The 20,225-nt window shown below is 32.7% G+C and overlaps 1 protein-coding gene across 6 annotated transcripts in view; it reads right to left on the bottom strand.

Moving 5' to 3' along the window:
- LOC139516983 (uncharacterized) overlaps positions 1 to 20,225 on the bottom strand; it is an 81,102-nt gene that overhangs the window by 18,802 nt on the left and 42,075 nt on the right. For all 6 annotated transcript variants that reach the window (XM_071307501.1, XM_071307499.1, XM_071307497.1 and 3 more), the window contains 2 exons: positions 19,542 to 19,609; positions 14,590 to 14,646 (listed from right to left, as the gene is read on the bottom strand). In XM_071307501.1, coding sequence (XP_071163602.1) covers positions 14,590 to 14,646; positions 19,542 to 19,609 — 125 coding nt within the window. The remainder of the gene's footprint in view (positions 1 to 14,589; positions 14,647 to 19,541; positions 19,610 to 20,225) is intronic.

Below are 20,225 nucleotides of genomic sequence, written 5' to 3'. Positions count from 1 at the left end.
TTTGTAGTTAATAGTGTGTAGATATCTAAAAAAAAACAAGTTTCAAGGGAATAGACAACTTTGGAATAAACATTTAACAGAAGTTTGTGACTAAATGTCACTTCTCAAAAATATGAGTTGGGTACCCTGTGTTATCGCTATTTTGTGCATTTTTCTTTAGATCTTTTTTTGTGATAATTTTCATATCATACTTCTCGCTTGAGATGGAAAAATTATCGCTAGAAACTAAGGAGGCCACGTGGCGTTGCTAACGAAATTGACATGAAATTGACAACGTCGTCATAGGTAAAATAGCGATAAACAGATTATCATTGGTCATCTCAACTCGATTGCTTTTCTCACTTTCGCTGTACCAGCTCAAGCGAGAAAAACAATCTCGTTGAGATGATCAACGATAATCTATAATTATATCAAATTATCGCTATTTTGTGCATTTTCTTCCCCTTGATCTTTTTTGTGATAATTTTCATATCATGCTACTCGCTTGAGTAAACTAAGCATGCACGTGGCGTTGCTAACGAAATTGACATGAAATTGACAATGTCGTCATAGGTAAAATAGCGATAAAAAGATTATCATTGTTCATCTCAACTCGATTGCCTTTCTTGCTTTCACCGTCCCGGCTCAAGCGAGAAAATCAATCTCGTTGAGATGATCACCGATAACCTATAAGTATATAGAAAATTTTCCATTTGGATAATCGGTCTCATTGACAATCATACAATATCTCTTTCTTTTTATAAGTCATGTATAACTATTAGATGTTGAGTAAGGACAGAATAACTATCAATATATGCACAAAGAAATATTTAAATGTTGGATTCAGCTGCCATGGCCCTTAAACAAATGTGTGTACTAGTACAGCTAAAATGGACTTCATACAAAACTCTAAAACATATAAATGAATTAAAATTAAATATCATACAAGGGCTGAAGGCTAACAAAGGACAGAGGCGTCTGACTTGAGACAGGCACACAAATCTGATTGGGTTAAATATGTTTTGTAAAATCTCAACCATCAACCCCTAATACATCTAGCCAATGTAATATAAAACAAATACACAGTAAAAATCAGTTTCAAAGAAGTCTTTGTTCTATGTCAGAATAGGTAACAAAAGAAACTAAGCAAAATGACAATGATACATAAATTAACAAAGAACTACTAGCAGTTACTGACATGTCAGCTACAGACCTCTATTAAACTGGTTGAAAGATTGTCTTCATAATATGAAAATCAAGAACAATCCTCCCCGTAAGAGGGTTTGTGTCATACCTTTATAAAACATAAGAAGATAACCTGTATCATGAAAACAACTGGTTCTAGAATAAATGAGTTTATTTTCGATGCAAAGGCAGGTATGAGTGAATCAATTTAATACCAATATTTAATGACTTGACAACAATATCGTAACTGTATCCCTTTTGAATAAGTCTGTTCAACATGTTAAAAGGTTCGGTTAGCTTTTTAGTTGAACTCTGACATTTTTGTGCTTTGTAAAAAATATTACCATCAAAGATTTGGTGTGAAATACCAGAATGTATAAGATGTCTGCATGGTGATTTATATTTATGAATGATGTCCTCTTACCGATGCTAAAATTTAGTAAATAATTTAACTAGTTAGTGATATCAATTAAAGAACCTTAGTGAGCACGCTCACATACCCCACGTCCCCACATTGTCATTGGAGAAATAAAATATGTGTAAGAAAAAAAAATTGTATAAGAAAAAAAATTGAGTCATAATTCCTGTCAATATGCACATCTACATAGTTTGTCCTTATTATCTACAAAGTTTTTATGAAATTATGTTGTGTGGTTTCAGAGGAGTTGCGATGACAAACTGTTGCAGAAGTACATTGAAACAAATAAGTTCAAACGGGTGCAACTCCTTGAAAAAAAATTGAATCATAATTTCCTGTCGATATGCACATCTACAAAGTATGTCCTTATTATCTGAAAAGGTTTCATGAAATTCTGTTGTGTGGTTTGAGAGAAGTTTCGATGACAAAAGGTTGCAGTAGTATATTGGACAAATATGTTCAAAGGGGCGTAACTCCTGGGAAAAAAATTGAATCGTAATTTCCTGTCGATATGCACATCTACGTAGTATGTCCTTATTATCTGAAAAGGTTTCATGAAATTCTGTTGTGTGGTTTGAGAGGAGTTGCGATGACAAACTGTTGCAGTAATACATTAAAGTAAATAAGTTCAAAGGGGCGTAACTCCTAGAAAAAAATTGAATCGCAATTTCCTGTCGATATGCACATCTACGTAGTATGTCCTTATTATCTGAAAAGGTTTCGTGAAATTCTGTTGTGTGGTTTGAGAGGAGTTGCGATGACAAACTGTTGCAGTAGTACATTAAAGTAAATAAGTTCAAAGGGGCGTAACTCCTAGAAAAAAAATTGAATCGCAATTTCCTGTCGATATGCACATCTACGTAGTATGTCCTTATTATCTGAAAAGGTTTCGTGAAATTCTGTTGTGTGGTTTGAGAGGAGTTGCGATGACAAACTGTTGCAGTAGTATATTAAAGTAAATAAGTTCAAAGGGGCGTAACTCCTAGAAAAAAAATTGAATCGCAATTTCCCGTCGATATGCACAACTACATAGTATGTCCTTATTATCTGAAAAGGTTTCGTGAAATTCTGTTGTGTGGTTTGAGAGGAGTTGCGATGACAAACTGTTGCAGTAGTACATTAAAGTAAATAAGTTCAAAGGGGCGTAACTCCTAGAAAAAAAATTGAATCGCAATTTCCTGTCGATATGCACATCTACGTAGTATGTCCTTATTATCTGAAAAGGTTTCGTGAAATTCTGTTGTGTGGTTTGAGAGGAGTTGCGATGACAAACTGTTGCAGTAGTACATTAAAGTAAATAAGTTCAAAGGGGCGTAACTCCTAGAAAAAAAATTGAATCGCAATTTCCCGTCGATATGCACAACTACATAGTATGTCCTTATTATCTGAAAAGGTTTCGTGAAATTCTGTTGTGTGGTTTGAGAGGAGTTGCGATGATAAGAAACAGGACTGACGGACTGACGGACGGACTGACAGACGGACTGACGGACGGACGGACGGACGGGTCAAAAACATTATACCCTCCGCAACCCGTTGCGTGGGGTATAAAAACCCTTGTGTAATAATATTTCAGTAATGCAGATATTCCTTTGGATTAAATCAAGTACTGTGTTTACACGAGCAAATCGAACAAGTTTAGATATATAATTACCATAAGATGGTGAAAAGGGAACATCACAATCTAGAAATGGATAATTAATAATAGGAAATGAAAAATCATCTCTTTTATCATAAGTTTTGGTATTAAGCATGCATATATGCATCACATTAAAGATATAGATATAGGAAAGAGCAGTTTTTTTTGTTAGTATAAGCTTTATTTTAAAGTCAGTTCAGCTTATAAATCTCTCTAGTATACAAACTGAAGTCGTTATTATTGAGAGCCAATAAACCATCCAAATATCCCAAAAAGTGTTATTAAATTTTTGTATCACTGATAATATTTGCTTCGTTCAGTTTTTAGGTTACATTTTGTAAATACAGCTGTTTCTCAAACCATGCCTCTTTTTGGGAGATATATAATATTAATGTATAGTTTGTTTTGTTTACATACTGGTTCCCAGATATGATCTCTATGTTTCATCTCATAGAGACATAACTTGGGAAAGTTACCAGTACATATAAAAACATATATCGCATTCTCCAATTTTATTGGATATAATCAGATAATGATCACATGTTTCAAAGATTAATTTATGTATCCGAAGCCTTGTTTCTATTTTTAAGTATATTGACAGTCAATATAAAAAGGATCTTGCTAAATTTAGATTTTATGATGTCATAAAGTCAAAAAAGAAATTTGCAAGTTTATCAGAAGGAGATATCAAGAATTTTATGTTAAATGCAGACACTGAGACAACAAGAAAGCTAAACACAACATTCACATCAAGCTATGACTTAGTTGTTTAAAGAATGTTGATATTTTCAATAACATGTTAAAATTCTTGTAAAATAAAATAAATAAATTGCTTTGTTGAGGGCTGCATGATACGAACCCTGAAGAGTTGGGGCAAATTTGGACACAATGTTCAAGCTGGATACTGTCTTAATTTGGATTGGGCCTAAATTAAAATATTGTTTGTTTGCCCTTTACCGACCGACCCTATGAATTGGTTTCGACTGAAAATCTTTTATTTGTAGTTCCCAGCAATATTTTATTTTATTTAAATTTATTTCTTCGTTCCTACCAAAAATCTTATATTTCTATTAACCGCTCAAAACTTTTTTTACCGGAATCCTCGGGTTTTATCTTCCCCGTATACTATAGGGTTTAGTCCATTTGGTATCATGTGAGCGTTTGACATATGAAAACATGCATTTAAGGGTGTACTTAGGTGAGGTTAGGTGAAAATTAATAAATTAAGAAGTTAAAATTGATACTATAAGCTTGTAGAGCATCAATTAAGGATAAAAATAAGCTAAAAATATTTATAGGTCATGGACCTCCTTTTCGAGATATTTGAGATTTCAAATATGGCGGGAAAAGGCTGACTCTGACTTTTACCTTATATTTGCATTGGTATTACTAGGTCTCAAAACAAAAGAAAGAAAATTAAGAATCTTCTAAAAATTTGGTAAACGACCTTTCATGAGCTATTAAGTCTTATATGAAAAAATAAATGAGTGTTATGGGGCAAAATATTTTACATTGTTTTGTATGGAAAAACACAAAGGAGTCCGAACATTTGACACAAATTCCAAAACCTCACCTAAGTACATCCTTAAGAGATTCAAAGCATTGGTTTGAAATCGATGTCGAAAAATTTGAAACATGACGAATGTTGCCCTGTGAGTCTTTATACTTGAAGAGTAGGGTTCATTAAAAATAAGTACATCCAAAACAAAATTATCAACGTGTGTACAAAATATTTTGTAAACAGACATTATATCCTTTGTAGGGAGGGCCTTTCATGGGTGATCAGGAGATCATGATGATAATTTGAATGATGCCTTCGACCAGCTTTGACATATTATTTATATCTGACATGAACCAAAAGGCCTGTAAAGGGGAGAATAATTGGCAGTAAAATCACCAAGTTTTTCCATACAGACCATTTATAAATACAATGTAAGATACGTGACAAGTGAGTTTCAAGTCTTGAAGCATTTTGCATCGGCACACAGGAAAATTTAAACACTCGAGGGTTGAAAGTAAAATAAGACAAATGCTTAGTTTTAGCTCTTCTAACTGGTTGCAAGACGATGATGTCGGGAAATGGACTGCCAGGCAGTTGCTTTTATATTGTAATCAAAATTTCTTTTTATTTCACAGATTATTTAAGTTCAAATTTTGATAAATGTGTTAGTATGCGAATAAAACAGGTTGCACATTGTAAATACAGCTGATTCACAAACTATGATTGGGAGAGATAGATAATTACCATTTTTGACATACTGGTTCCCAGATATGATCTCTATGTTTCATCTCGTAGAGACATGATTGGGAATGGTCACCATATACACTCAAATTGAAATATGTGGAAAACCTAAGGTTGAGGTAAGGGTACGTTGTACACAATTTTAGTGTAAGTTAATTAAACTCTTGAAAGTTCCAGGCATACAAACATTGAACATATGCAACATAGTCCTTTATTTTTATATTTGAAGAAAAAAGAAAGTAGTGCATATATGAGTTAACTTCATATATTCTATATTTTTTTCAAAATTTCCTTCATAGTAAAAGCATACTTAAACAAAAGCAATAAAGACAACAAAGATATCATGCAGATTTTGTATCTATAAAATAAAATATTATACCTACCCACCTACCCATGGCAAAAAATGAACCGAGCCAAATTATTTTTTGGGAAAGAAAAATAAAATAGTTTACCTACCTACCTACCGGTACCTACCCTGTTTCAAAAAATAGGTTCGGAAAAGGTTAAAAAACAATTAATATTTTAATTTAGGCCTTGTGATAAAATATTTGACATAATATAGGTTTTGTAAATGAGGTCAAAGGTTAAAAAAATCTATTGCGCAATACTGTGCAATTGAAGATTTCTTCTTGAAACTTTAAAAAAAAATCTTAAATTTAAATTTTTTTTGAAGAAATAAAAATATGAACCCCTAAAAGAAAATTGAAAAATGAACCATTTAAATGAAGCCAAGGTCTGGCGAAAGCTGCCAGACAGACAAATTAACCTTACAATCATTACATGTTTTAAATATAGTTGATCTCTTGCAAATAGTAACTGAGCCAGGTAAAAATTAAGATTGACCAATGAACCATGAAAATGAGGTCGTGGTCAGATGATAATTGCCAGACAGACATGTACACCTTACAATCATACCATAAACCAAATATTGTTAACCTATTGCTTATAGTATTAGAAAAACATACAAAAAACTAGATGTGTCAAAGCGACACTAATGGCCCTGTCTCAAAAAGTTGAAAAATCTGCAATTTCAATAACACATGGGGACACAAACATGATGGTAGGCTCTGTATCAAAAATCAACTCAAAATCTGGAGGCGTATAGAAAAAAAGTCTGTATAAGTTACTATAACTGCCATTTTCAACAATTTATCAAAGTCCATAGCCCGTAATTTCGGCATTAATTAGCCGAGCGGAATGAAACTTAAACTTGGTCTGTAACTCATCTTGGTTAACTCACATGCCAAAAATCAGCCCAATATCTGAAAGTGTTTAAACAAAAAGTCTGTATAACTGATTTTCAACAATTTATTAAAGTCCAAAGCCCGTAATTTCTGAAAAAAGCGAAACGAAACTTAAACTTGATCTGTAACTCATCATGAGTAACTCGCATACCATAAATCAGCCAAATATCTGAAAGCGTTTAGAAAAAAAGTCTGTATAACTGTGATTTTCAACAATTTATCACAGTCCAAAGCCCGTAATTTCTGCAAAAATTAGCGGAGCAAAACGAAACTTAAACTTGATCTGTAACTCAACATGAGTAACTCACATACTAAAAATCAGCCGAATATCTGAAGGCGTTAGAAATAGTATAATGGTTTGTTGTGGAATGACTGAATTTTTGAATTACGGACAAAGGTAAAACTATATGGCACTGACAACTTCTTTGCGGGGCCATAAAAATGATAACAATTGAGCAATGAACACTAAACATGCTAAAAGGTCATACCAGACTGACATATAAATTGTAGAATATTTTCTTTCACCAGATATAGCTGACCTACTGCGTACAGTATTTGAGAAACAGACCAACACACAAAAACTTAAATGATATTCACTGAACATTGAAAATGAAGTCAAGGTCAGGTGTCACCTGCCAGAAAGACATGTACCCCTAACAATCATTCCATACACAAAATATAGTAGACCTTTTGCAAACAGTATAAGAATCAAAGCCTTATTTAAAGGCTGTAAAAGCAATTGCTACCTAGTTGATGTGTTTGTGACTTTTTTTATTCTTCCACATGTAAAAGAGTTAAACTTGAAAGGATTCATATCTAGTGAGAAGTAATAATGTTTTAGATTTATATAAATAGCAATAAGACTCATCTAGCAGAAAGTTGTTTTTACAATGTTGTAAAATTACAGTTCCCAAGTGAAACCTGTTCAATAAAGCTGAGAGGCACATATATTTGGGGAAATTTATAACTCCTGAAAAACTCATGATGACATATTTAATATCCCTTTGTACATGTTGTACAGTGTTTGTTACTGAACAATTAATAACATGACAATTCATGCACCTGACTTCATAATCTCTATTGCTTCTATTTTAAATAACGATTGAGCTGAGGATTTCAACTTTCCTGAAATGAGTGTTCTACCCAGAACTATGTTTTTTTTAACAATTAGAATCATGCATTCATAAATCATGTACATACTGATTAAAAATTTGAAAATAAGACTGACTTTTGGAACTGTCTAACGCTTAACTCTTATCATTACTAATAACATAATCACATAAAAAAATAATACGCTTGACGAATATCTGCATTATAGAATTGTAAATTAAATATTTCTAAAAACACTCATGCAGTACAAAAGAAGTCATTCAAACTTCTGTTTCTCTCTTTACTTTTATCAAATTCTTTTTTCAAAACATTTACCCTGGTTATGCATTGTGTAAAAAAACAAGAAATAAGACTTGATAAGCTGTCCTTGTCTCCTGAGGCTGTATGAAACATTCTTCCAGATGAAAAATCATCTGCCATTACGATTTGTTCAATTCCAATGTTTCAAACAAATTCAAAATTTAGCATATTTGCTATGCACCCAAATAATCTTGAGAAAAAACAATTTTGATTGTCTGATGAAATACAGCCCTCTACTCATGAGAAACAAGGATTTTTATTGGCTGATCATGATTGTTTACCTGGGGAAGAGTTCAAAATCCGACAATACTTGGATAGGTTCAAATTCACTAAATCAGACAAGGCATAGATGAAAGAGGATCAAAGACTATAATGTGTCAGTCAGGAAAGGGCGGGTGAACCACCATATGAAATCGATCAAACTGGAACTTTCAATATTGGAGAGATCTATTTTTAAACCATCAAATGAAAAAGACAATGGGCATGCATTGTGTATGGTTATTGGAAATTCAACATTGTTTTATAATGTGCATAGTGATTTTACAATAACTTTATAAATGAACAGAGATTTTATGAATGAACAAGAGCAACTTGACCTCTTTCAAAAACGTAACACAAATTAATTGACATTATACAATCTTATAAGATATAAATCAGTAAAATTTTCAACATTAAATCACAACGCACACTCACTGACATGTTTCAATATTTTGATGAAATACTCAAAAAGGAAATCTCAGGTATAATAAATGCACTTTCTCGCTCGGCCTGTTACCTTGTTTGATATGTCAAACAGTTGTCCTCTTAAATGCAACCAGATGCAGGGCACAGCTTTATACGACCGCAGAGGTCCAACACTGAACAGTTGGGGCAAGTATTGACACAACATTCAAGCTTGATTCAGCTCTGAATTTTGATTGTGATTAAAAAGTTGACACAGCAAAGGTTTCTGACACAGAATGAATGTGGTTAATGAACTTAAATTTTTTTTTTTTAATATGCCGTTGAATATAAATTAAATCCCCTCAAAAAAACTATTTGAAGAAAAATTCTTTATAATTTCTGAATTCTGAAATGAGAAAAATGGTACCCCTAACCCCTCACCATTTTTTTTTCACCTCCCCCAATTCCTTATTCCAAAAATAATCTCAATTCAAATTTCTAATCAAGTTGGCAACAATAACTACTCATTTAAATACATCAGTATTAAGATATTAAATAACTTACATTCATGGTTAATATTAATATTAATTAACAGTAACTTCTACATATAAATTTACAGCTACACATTTGAAGACAATTATCACTTCCTTTAACATAATTTCGAAGCAGTGTAAAGGGAGGTAATCAAATAATCAAACTTATATAACATATAAAAAAGATGCTCCGCAGGGCGCAGCTTTATACGACCGCAGAGGTTGAACCCTGAACGGTTGGGGCAAGTATGGACACAACATTCAAGCTGGATTCAGCTCTACATTTGGATTGTGATTAAATAGTTGACACAGCATAGGTTTTGGACACAGAATGAATGTGGTCTAATGAACTTGAAAATAGTTTGTTTGCCTTTGAGCAATCACTATGCTGTTGAATATTAATCCTCTCACAAAAATGTTTGAAGAAATTTTCTTTTTATTTATGAAATCTGAAATGAGAAAAATTTACCCCCCCCCCCCCCCCCCACCACCATTTTTTTTTTCAAATCCCCCTTTCCCTTTTTTCAAAACTGATCTCAATTCAAATTTCTAATGGAGTTTGCAACAATAACTACTCATTTAAATACATCATAAAATATTAAAATGTAACAAAAAGTGCTTGTTATCACTGAATGGTAAAGATTCTTTTAATTTATCAGTTGGTAGTAAAAGTGAATATACATTGTATATTGTATAAAACAATGATTTAAGTTGATTCAACTACTATTCTGGACAAAGAAAGATAACTCCAATCAATTGAAAATTTCTTGCTATTGCACAATATTGTGCAATTAGATATTTCTTGCTATTGCGCAATACTGTGCAATTGAAAATATTTGCTATTGCACAATACTGTGCAATTGAAGATTTCTTGCTATTGCGCAATACTGTGCAATTGAAAATTTCTTGCTATTGCACAATACTTAATATAATAATTTTGGATCCTGATTTGAACCAACTTGAAAACTGGGCCCATAATCAAAAATCTAAGTACATGATTAAATTCAGCATATCAAAAAAGCCAAAGAATTCAATTTTTGTTAAAATCAAACTTAGTTTAATTTTGGACCCTTTGGTATTTAATGTAGACCAATTTGAAAACGGGACTAAAAATTAAGAATCTACATACACAGTTAGATTTGGCATATCAAAGAACCCCAATTATAATGCAATTATTTTGTAACAATTGTTCTGATTGGATGACAGCAAGCGTAAAATTCTCTATCTCCTTGTATGTAACTAAGGAAGCCGACATTTTGAATTTCGGAATGTATTGACATGTTATTTCTACAATAATAAACAATAAACTCACTTCTTGCGTCTAAAAATCTTCTTTTTATCAAATTTTATTACATTCTGAAGCGGCACAGAAGCCAGAAAATGCCCGTTGTTTATGTTTGACGCCGGAAGCATACCTATGACGTCCCGCAGTGTAGGGACCAAAGAAGATAACATTTTTTCGCGGAATTTTTTTTAATGAAGATTTTACACTGAAATTATGATTGAAATTTAATTATGAACTTGTTTTGCATTAGAATAGAGATAACTGTATTGTATTTGAAGCTTTGCGGACGTCCATCGGTAGTTTTACTGTCGCAAATACCCGTTTACCTGTCTCCGCTCCGCGTCGCCAGGTAAACTAAATTTGCGACAGTAAAACTACCGATGGACGTCCTTAAAGCTTCAAATACAATACAGTTATCTCTTAATTATTCAATTTTTGATGAAATCAAACAAAGTTTAATTTTGGAACCCGATTTGGACCAACTTGAAAACTGGGCAAATAATAAAAAATCTAAGTACATTTTTAGATTCAGCATATCAAAGAACCCCAAGGATTCAATTTTTGTTAAAATCAAACTAAGTTTAATTTTGGACCCTTTGGACCTTAATGTAGACCAATTGGAAAACGGGACCAAAAATTAAGAATCTACATACACAGTTAGATCCGGCATATAAAAGAACCCCAATTATTCAATTTTTGATGAAATCAAACAAAGTTCAATTTTGGACCCTTTGGGCCCCTTTTTCCTAAACTGTTGGGACCAAAACTCCCAAAATCAAACCCAACCTTTCTTTTTTGGTCATAAACCTTGTGTTTAAATTTCAAAGATTTCTATTTACTTATACTAAAGTTATGGTGCGAAAACCAAGAATAATGCTTACTTGGGCCCCTTTTTGGCCCCTAATTCCTAAACTGTTCAGACCTCAACTCCCAAAATCAATCCCAACCTTCCTTTTGTGGTCATGAGCCTTGTGTATAAATTTCATTGATTTCTATTTACTTATACTAAAGTTGTTGTGCGAAAACCAAGAATAATGCTTATTTGGGCCCTTTTTTGGCCCCTAATTCCTAAACTGTTTGAACTAAAACTCCCAAAATCAATCCCTACCTTTCTTTTGTGGTCATAAACCTTGTGTCAAAATTTCATAGATTTATATTCACTTAAACTAAAGTTATAGTGCGAAAACCAAGAAAATGCTTATTTGGGCCCTTTTTGGCCCCTAATTCCTAAACTGTTTGAACTAAAACTCCCAAAATCAATCCCAACCTTTCTTTTGTGGTCATAAACCTTGTGTCAAAATTTCATAGATTTCTATTCACTTAAACTAAAGTTATAGTGCGAAAACCAAGAAAATGCTTATTTGGGCCCTTTTTGGCCCCTAATTCCTAAAATGTTGGGACCAAAACTCCCAAAATCAATCCCAATCTTCCTTTTGTGGTTATAAACCTTGTGTTAAAATTTCATAGATTTCTATTCACTTTTACTAAAGTTAGAGTGCGAAAACTAAAAGTATTCGGACGACGACGACGACGACAACGTGATAGCAATATACGACGAAAAATTTAAATTTTTGCGGTCGTATAAAAAGAAGATGTGGTATGATTGCCAATGAGACAACTATCCACAAAAGACCAAAATGACACAAACATTAACAACTATAGATCACTGTACGGCCTTCAACAATGAGCAAAGCCCATACCGCATAGTCAGCTATAATAGGCCCCGATAAGACAATGTAAAACAATTCAAACGAGAAAACTAACGGCCTTATTTATGTAAATCAAAGAGCTGAATAGCTCTGAGGGGAAAGACGGCCCTTGTTTCTATTTAATTGATTATTTTTAAGGGGGGGGGGGGGTATATTATGATAGTCTTCATATAAAGAATGAAAAAGAGAACAGCTAGAACATGTAGAAAGGTGACAATATTGAAATCAATTGTTGTTTATGTAATTTCATTTCCTTAGTTTAGGATTCAATTTGGACCAATGGAAGAGATCTGCATCTTCTAAATCTAAACATTCGATTAAAGTTGATAGTTAATTATCTAAAATTCAACTGAATTCTGTCATTTCACAACAACTACAATATTTGTTTTAAATCTTAATTGTGTACCACTGAACTGCAGGCTAGGGCCATTTTCCATTTTTTGTGACAGTATTCTTGGATTTTAAAGTTTTTTCTTAAGAAAGTGTTGACTGAAAAATCTATTCAGTTTTAAATTTCCATTGATAAAGTTCCCAGTTACAGCTCTCATCACAGGGAAACAGGTACTAATAAAAAACAATATAATTGATGTAAACTGTGTGAAGCTTGTTTCCAAATCTAAAATTTGAAATATTTGTAAATTTCATGAATAAATAGGTTAAAACTACAAAATGCAACATTTTAATTTTTCTATTTTTTTTACCATTACAATGATTATGTTGCTACACAAAAATTTAGTTTTAATGAAAGACTACTAATCCAATGAAATGTCACATTTTGAGTGTTAAAATACATAAACTTTTATTATAGTGATAATTACTCATCAATTGAGGTGCTCCTGAATTGGAGGAAGATTCTCAAAACAGAATTTTTACAGAAAAAAATAATAAAATCGTTTCTCTCCCTTATCTTATGTAACCCCACGATCTTTGTTTACTTTGAAAGTTGTTCAACAGTTGACCTACAAATTAAAGTATTGCATGTTGATGTTTGAATCATCTACAGCAAACAATATTATGTTTAAATTGAACAAATACCAATGTGTAATTAGTGCACGATCTCTGAGAATAATTTAAATAACCAGTGAAGGATATCCCTAATTCTGCGTAGTGTGGCATTATAAGAATGACGTCACTATAAAATACAATGTAGGTTGGATATATTTAAAACATCTCGTCATACTGATTTTTCCGGATTGTAAAAGAAACGTCAATAATGTAAAGGAGGGCTCAAGATACGATAATTTCGTGAGATACAGAAGGGAAATGTGTCAAAAAGTGTTTAAAGTCAAACTATTCATATCTGGGTCTCATTCTCTTCAATCTAAGTAAGATTTGTTGGGGGTTTTCCACATTATAAAAACAAAATGAATGATGTGAGGGAATGTCACTCTGGTCAACCCCATAGGGGATTGACGGCTTGAAGCCGTCTTTCCCCCAAAAATGAACCCCCCCCCCCACACACACACACTTTTTTTGCCATTAATTGCTTAATGATTTGATCCATTACCCCCTATAATCATCCCTTTGTAGTATGGAAACTTGTGGTATCATTTCAGAGAGATTTATACACTTAAACACAAGTTATTGACTTAAAACTACAAAAATGCTTAATTGGGCCCCTTTTTGGCATCTCACTTATTGAAACCCCCATGGAGCAAGAACCCCAAAACTCAATTCCAGCCTTTCCTTTGTAGTAAGAAATCTTGAAGTATAATTTCAGAGAGATCCATACACTTAAACACAAGTTATTAACTGAAAACTAAAACCCCAAAACTCAATTACAGCCTTTCCTTTGTAGTAAGAAACTTTGTAGTATAATTTCAGAGGGATCCATACACTTAAACACAAGTTATTGTCTGTAAAATAGAACTAGAGGCTCTAAAGAGCCTGTGTCACTCACCTTGGTCTAAGTGCATATTAAACAAAGGACACAGAAGGATTCATGACAAAATTGTGTTTTGGTGTTGGTGATGTTATGTAGATCTTACTTTACTGAACAATCCTGTTGCTAACAATTGCTTATAGTATAAGAATCAAATTGAAACCATGCCAATTGGTCCAAATTGGCAAGCTTTGGGCTCAGGTGGGTGTCAAATTTAGGTATGAACACCTGTTGCTAATACTATCCCATGTTGAGATGCATGGGTAGTACTGAAGGTAACGGTAATGGGAATTTGACAAATGCTGCTTGTTTGATGAAATAAATGGATAATTAAAGAAATTTGCATAAAGAATAATAATAACTATTTACTATAATAACTAGATCTAAAATGAATTATATTTACCTGTATAAATGACGACTATAACTATTAAGACAACTGAAGCAAGCTTTGACCAGGTACCTAAGAACAAAATAATATAGAATGTTTTAATAGTTGTATAATGAAGGGAATGTTTTAATACTTGTATACTTCCAGTTATATAAAATAAATAAAATGTTTTAATAGCTGTTTACCTCCAGTAACAAAATGAGTAAAATGTTTTAAGCACTGTTTTTTCGAACATGTCTGAGACATTACTGATATTAACCTAAGATGTAAAAGAGGGACGAAAGATACCAAAGGGGCAGTCAAACTCATAAATCTAAAACAAACTGACAACGCCATGGCTAAAAAATGAAAAAGACAAACAAACAACATCACACACGACACAACATAGAAAACTAAAGAATAAACAACACGAACCCCACCAAAAAAAGGGGTGATCTCAGGTGATCCGGAAGGGTAAGCAGATCCTGCTCCACATGCGGCACCCGTCGTGTTGCTTATGTGATAACAAATCCGGTAAATGGTCTAATTTAATGTAAGTGTCATACAAATTTGACAAGAACTGTACACATAAGAGAGCTAACGATTAAATTTCCCATATCATTAACATTTCCAAAGGTCATAACTTTTTAAAACAAGCATTCTTAGAGTATTGCATTGGAATACATTGTCCCCTACCAAAGTATTCATTAATATATATGCTCAAACTCTTTTAGGTCATTTTTTAGTAGCAATAAACAAAAAAACTATGTCAATTGGACATGCTTTGATACTATATATGCCCTTGATTTTTTACTAGATAACATTTTTGTTCGCTTTGGGGATTCCGTATATCGTCAGATTATCGGAATTCCAATGGGGACTAACTGTGCACCACTAATTGCAGACCTGTTTTTCAATTGTATTGCTACGAGTTACAATTTATGACAAAAATAAGCAAAGACCCATCGAAACAACATCTGATAAACAAATTTAATAATACTTTTAGATATTTGGATGATATTTTGGCTCTCAATAATGACGACTTCAGTATGTATATTAAAGAAATTTATCCTGTTGAACTTACTTTAAATAAAGCTAATACTAACAATGACCACTGCCCTTTCCTCGATCATGATATCTATATCACTAACGGAAAGCTGAATACTAAAATTTATAATAAAAGAGATGATTTTTCATTTCCTATCGTTAATTATCCATTTTTAGATGGTGACGTTCCCTTGTCACCATCTTGCGGTGTTTATATATCTCAACTTGTACGATTCGCTCCTGTGTGTAACAATGTTTTAGATTTTAACGAGAGAAATTATGTATTACTGAAAAATTATTACACCAGGGTTTTCGATATCACAAACTAGTCAAAACATTTACTAATTTTTATCATCGGTATAAGGACATCATTCGTAAATATAGCTCAACATGCAGACTTCTTATGCGTTCAGGTATTTCACATCCAATTTTTTATGGAAATATTCTTTATAAAGCACAAAGGTGTCAGTATTCACCTCAAAAACTAGCAAAACCTTTGAATACACTTATTAAGAAGGGATATAGTTACGATACTGTTGTCAGGTCATTAAAGATTGCATATTTTGGCGTTAATATTGATTCACTTATAGGGTCTTTGCATCGGAACTAAACACATTTATTCAAAAACCAGTTGTTGGCATGACACGGGTTATGTTCTTCTCATATATGTTATGATGGTATGATACTAAACCCCTAACGGGAAGGATTGTGCCTGATGTTCATATGATGAAATCATAATCTTTCAGTCAGTTTAATTGAAGTCTGGAGCTGGCATGTCAGTTAACTGCTAGTAGTTTGATGTTATTTATGTATTATTGTCATTTTGTTTATTTTCTTTGGTTACATCTACTGACATCAGACTCGGACTTCTCTTAACTGAATTTTAATGTGCGTATTGTTATGCGTTTACTTTTCTACATTGGCTAGAGGTATAGGGGGAGGGTTGAGATCTCACAAACATGTTTAACCCCGCCGCATTTTTGCACCTGTCCCAAGTCAGGAGCCTCTGGCCTTTGTTAGTCTTGTATTATTTTAATTTTAGTTTCTTGTGTACAATTTGGAAATTAGTATGGCGTTCATTATCACTGAACTAGTATATATTTGTTTAGGGGCCAGCTGAAGGACGCCTCCGGGTGCGGGAATTTCTCGCTACATTGAAAACCTGTTGGTGACCTTCTGCTGTTGTTTTTTTCTATGGTCGGGTTGTTGTCTCTTTGGCACATTCCCCATTTCCATTCTCAATTTTATTATACTGGAAGAACATGCTAACTCGATCTATAACTTGTCAAGATGTAAACTATATATAACAAATATAAAGTAAATTTATTTGAAAGAAAGTGTGGAAAACAGATTATTTGATTGAATTTTCTACGTCTAAGGACCATAACTCTGTGTAAAATCTTCAGACCGAAACAAAACTTTTACTTGATCTGTATTTTTTCATAATAAGTTATATAACAAATTTCAAAAAAAGAAAACTGATTTTCCAGAATGACGGATGGACAGACAGACAGATCAGGCCTTGACAATAATGCTTGTATGATTGTCCGATACCAGAGGGAAAAAAGGTCAGACAAGTAAAAGCTGTATCAAACTTGACCGTCTGGACAAGTACAATTATTCAAACTTGACCGTCTGGACAAGTACAATTATTCTGCAGAAAATAAATTTAACCCAACTTTGATGAACAAAGTAATTATAAACAAAAAACAAGAAAACAAATATTAATTTGACATGTTTCTGTATTCTGTTTATTCAAATGCAAAACCTTCTTCAACATGTTAACTTGCAATCGATAATTTTTAACTGGTTCTTTGTCTGACAGGTACTTTTTAAAAGGTAAAAGGTATACTATTCTCGGAAACCAGTCTTACTGATCCGAAACAATGATGCGCTTTGTTCAACTTCGTACTTTATTTGGCCTTTTAAACATCTTTTGATTTGAGCGTTACTGATGAGTCTTTTGTAAACAAAAGCGTGTCTGCCGTTAATATAAAATTTTAATCCTGGTATCTATGATGAGTTTATTTGTAGATAAGGTAACTTCACAGAACAGTTCGTCACCTGGACAGGTTTAGCTCAAAGTTTAATAGACAGTTTGGCACCATAGGAGACATATTTAGTAGACATGATTGATAGACAGTTTGGCATGGCAGGAGACATTTCGAGACCAAGACAAATCAGTACCTCATTTTGCTACCTTATTCTGTTCATTATAGTAAATACCATTATTATACCATAATTTTATCACAAAAATATTTTTTTTTATTTACCATAAAATTCACAAAATCATATTTGATCATAAGAAGAAAAAAACAATACTAGCAATATGCTGACCTATAGTTGTAAGTTTCTGTGTCATTTGGTCTCTTGCAGAGAGTTGTCTCATTGGCAATCATCCCTTATCTTTTTATTGATTGCATTTGAATAAAGTTTTTTCAACTTCAAAATAAACAGGATACAAATCCAATGAATGTACAGGCCGATCAGATGGTGCCTCATGTGCAGAGTCTGATGAGACTGGCATTGATGAAAACTAGAACCTTAGTCCTGTGATATGACTAGATTCAGTCACTTGACTCATATTTTTGAAAAATATTTCAAAAGAAATATATCAAATTCTGTTCTATTGTTTTAATTCGTTTTGTTCCTTTAATCAACTTAAAAGATGTAAAAAGGTTACTTTTAATAAAAAAAATTAGGACAAGTAACAATTTCATTCGGACAAGTAAGTTTTGGTATGTACTTGTCCTACTTTTTTTTCAAGTTATTGTAGAAGCCTGCAGATGGACAGAGTGCAAAGAAAAAGTCCCCCTTTGACTTTGTCGTTAGGGGACTAATAAACTGTTATCACAGAGATATGTCTCGCCTTTTTGTAATTTTAATAATGCAAATGTCATTTTCCTTAAACTAACCTACCAGTTTAAACAAACATTAACTTTTAAACTATGTAAAAGTTTCACAGTCAATAAAACATGAAGAGGGAGTGTGATATCCATGGAAACAATACTTGCAAATGCCAATAAATTTGCATACCAAAAATCATTGACTTAACACTAGCAGTTAATCTATAATTTTTTAATATAATCCCTAATAAATACATGTTAAGAAAGCAAACTTTTAAAAGTCGATAGATCATGACTGAGGGGGCGGGGCTAAATATTCTTCTTTGAAATGAGATGTGCTAAAGCTTATATAACTGCATACCAATTAATATTGGCCTACCACTAATGGTTACCCTTAAACTGACTTGATCACAATTAATCCATGTTTAAGCAAAATTGTCAAAATCAATAGACTCTGACTAAGGGGACAGAGTCAAATAGTCCATTGGAAATTAGATACCGTATATGCCAATGCTAATAAAACTACATACCAACTATCATTGATCTACCACCAGACATTCCTCAAAAACTGACCTAATCACAAACTAATACATGCTAACTAAACAAAACTTTCAAAGTCAAAAGACCATGACTGTGGGGGCAGGGCAAAATAATCTCTGTGGAAATGAGATGTGCTAATGCTCATACAACTGATACCAATGATTAACCTATCCGTTGTGGTTCACCATAAACTAGACCTAATCACAAAATAATATATTGTGGAAACAGCCACCGTCACCTCTAAGTAACATATATATAAGGCATTTATATACAGGGTAGTAAGCCTCCAGGTCTTCTACCATCTAAAATATAAAGCTACAAATCGTTTACCCCATCCACTGTGTTCCAATCCTTATTGGTTTAGCATTTTGAAACAACAAGCTAAAGACGATTGTGACCAAAATTAAAATGATTTAGCCATTGGCTTTTTCAAACAATTTTTGCAAAACATTTATGACAACTAGTTGACAATGGACCACATATACTAACAAGAAGCACAGGATAACCCTTTGGGTTAAGTGAGTTCAAAATCTTTATGTTTGCTTGCATTCTTACATGAACTTGTAACTGCTGACAGCAACTCTATCTTGTGAACAGTATCTGCTTCTTCTGACGGTATAATTCTGAAATGTTAATACAAAAGATCAATAAATATAGCTTATTATAGCTTATTTTGTTTTCATTCTCATTTTTTATAAAGAAAAAAAAACATTGTCAAGGAAGAGAAGTGAAACTAGAGGCTCTTAAGAGCCGCTCACCTTGGTCTATGTGCCTATTAAACAAAGGACACAGATGGATTCATGACAAAATTGTGTTTTGGTGATAGTGATGTGTTTGTAGATCTTACTTTACTGAACATTCTTGCTACTTACAATTTTCTCTATCTATAATGTACTTGCCCCCTTAGTTATAGAGGAAAATATTTTGTAAAAATTTACAAAAATTAACCAAATAAATGAAAATTATTAAAAATTGACAATAAAGGGCAATAACTCCCTAAGATTTTTTTGGTCATGTTGACTTATTTGTAGATCTTACTTTGCTGAACATTATTTCTGTTTACAGTTTATCTCTATCTATAATAATATTCAAGATAACAACCAAAAACGGCAAAATTTCCTTAAAAACTACAAATTAAGGGGTAGCTACCCAACAACCAGTTGTCCAATTCATATGAAAATTTCAAGGCAGATAGATATTAACTTGAAAAACAATTTAATCCCAATAGGTTTTGCTCTA

The sequence above is a fragment of the Mytilus edulis genome, chromosome 3 (assembly GCF_963676685.1).
Source record: "Mytilus edulis chromosome 3, xbMytEdul2.2, whole genome shotgun sequence".
NCBI classification, from domain to species: domain Eukaryota; kingdom Metazoa; phylum Mollusca; class Bivalvia; order Mytilida; family Mytilidae; genus Mytilus; species Mytilus edulis.
This window is presented reverse-complemented; position numbering and strand designations above follow the sequence as displayed.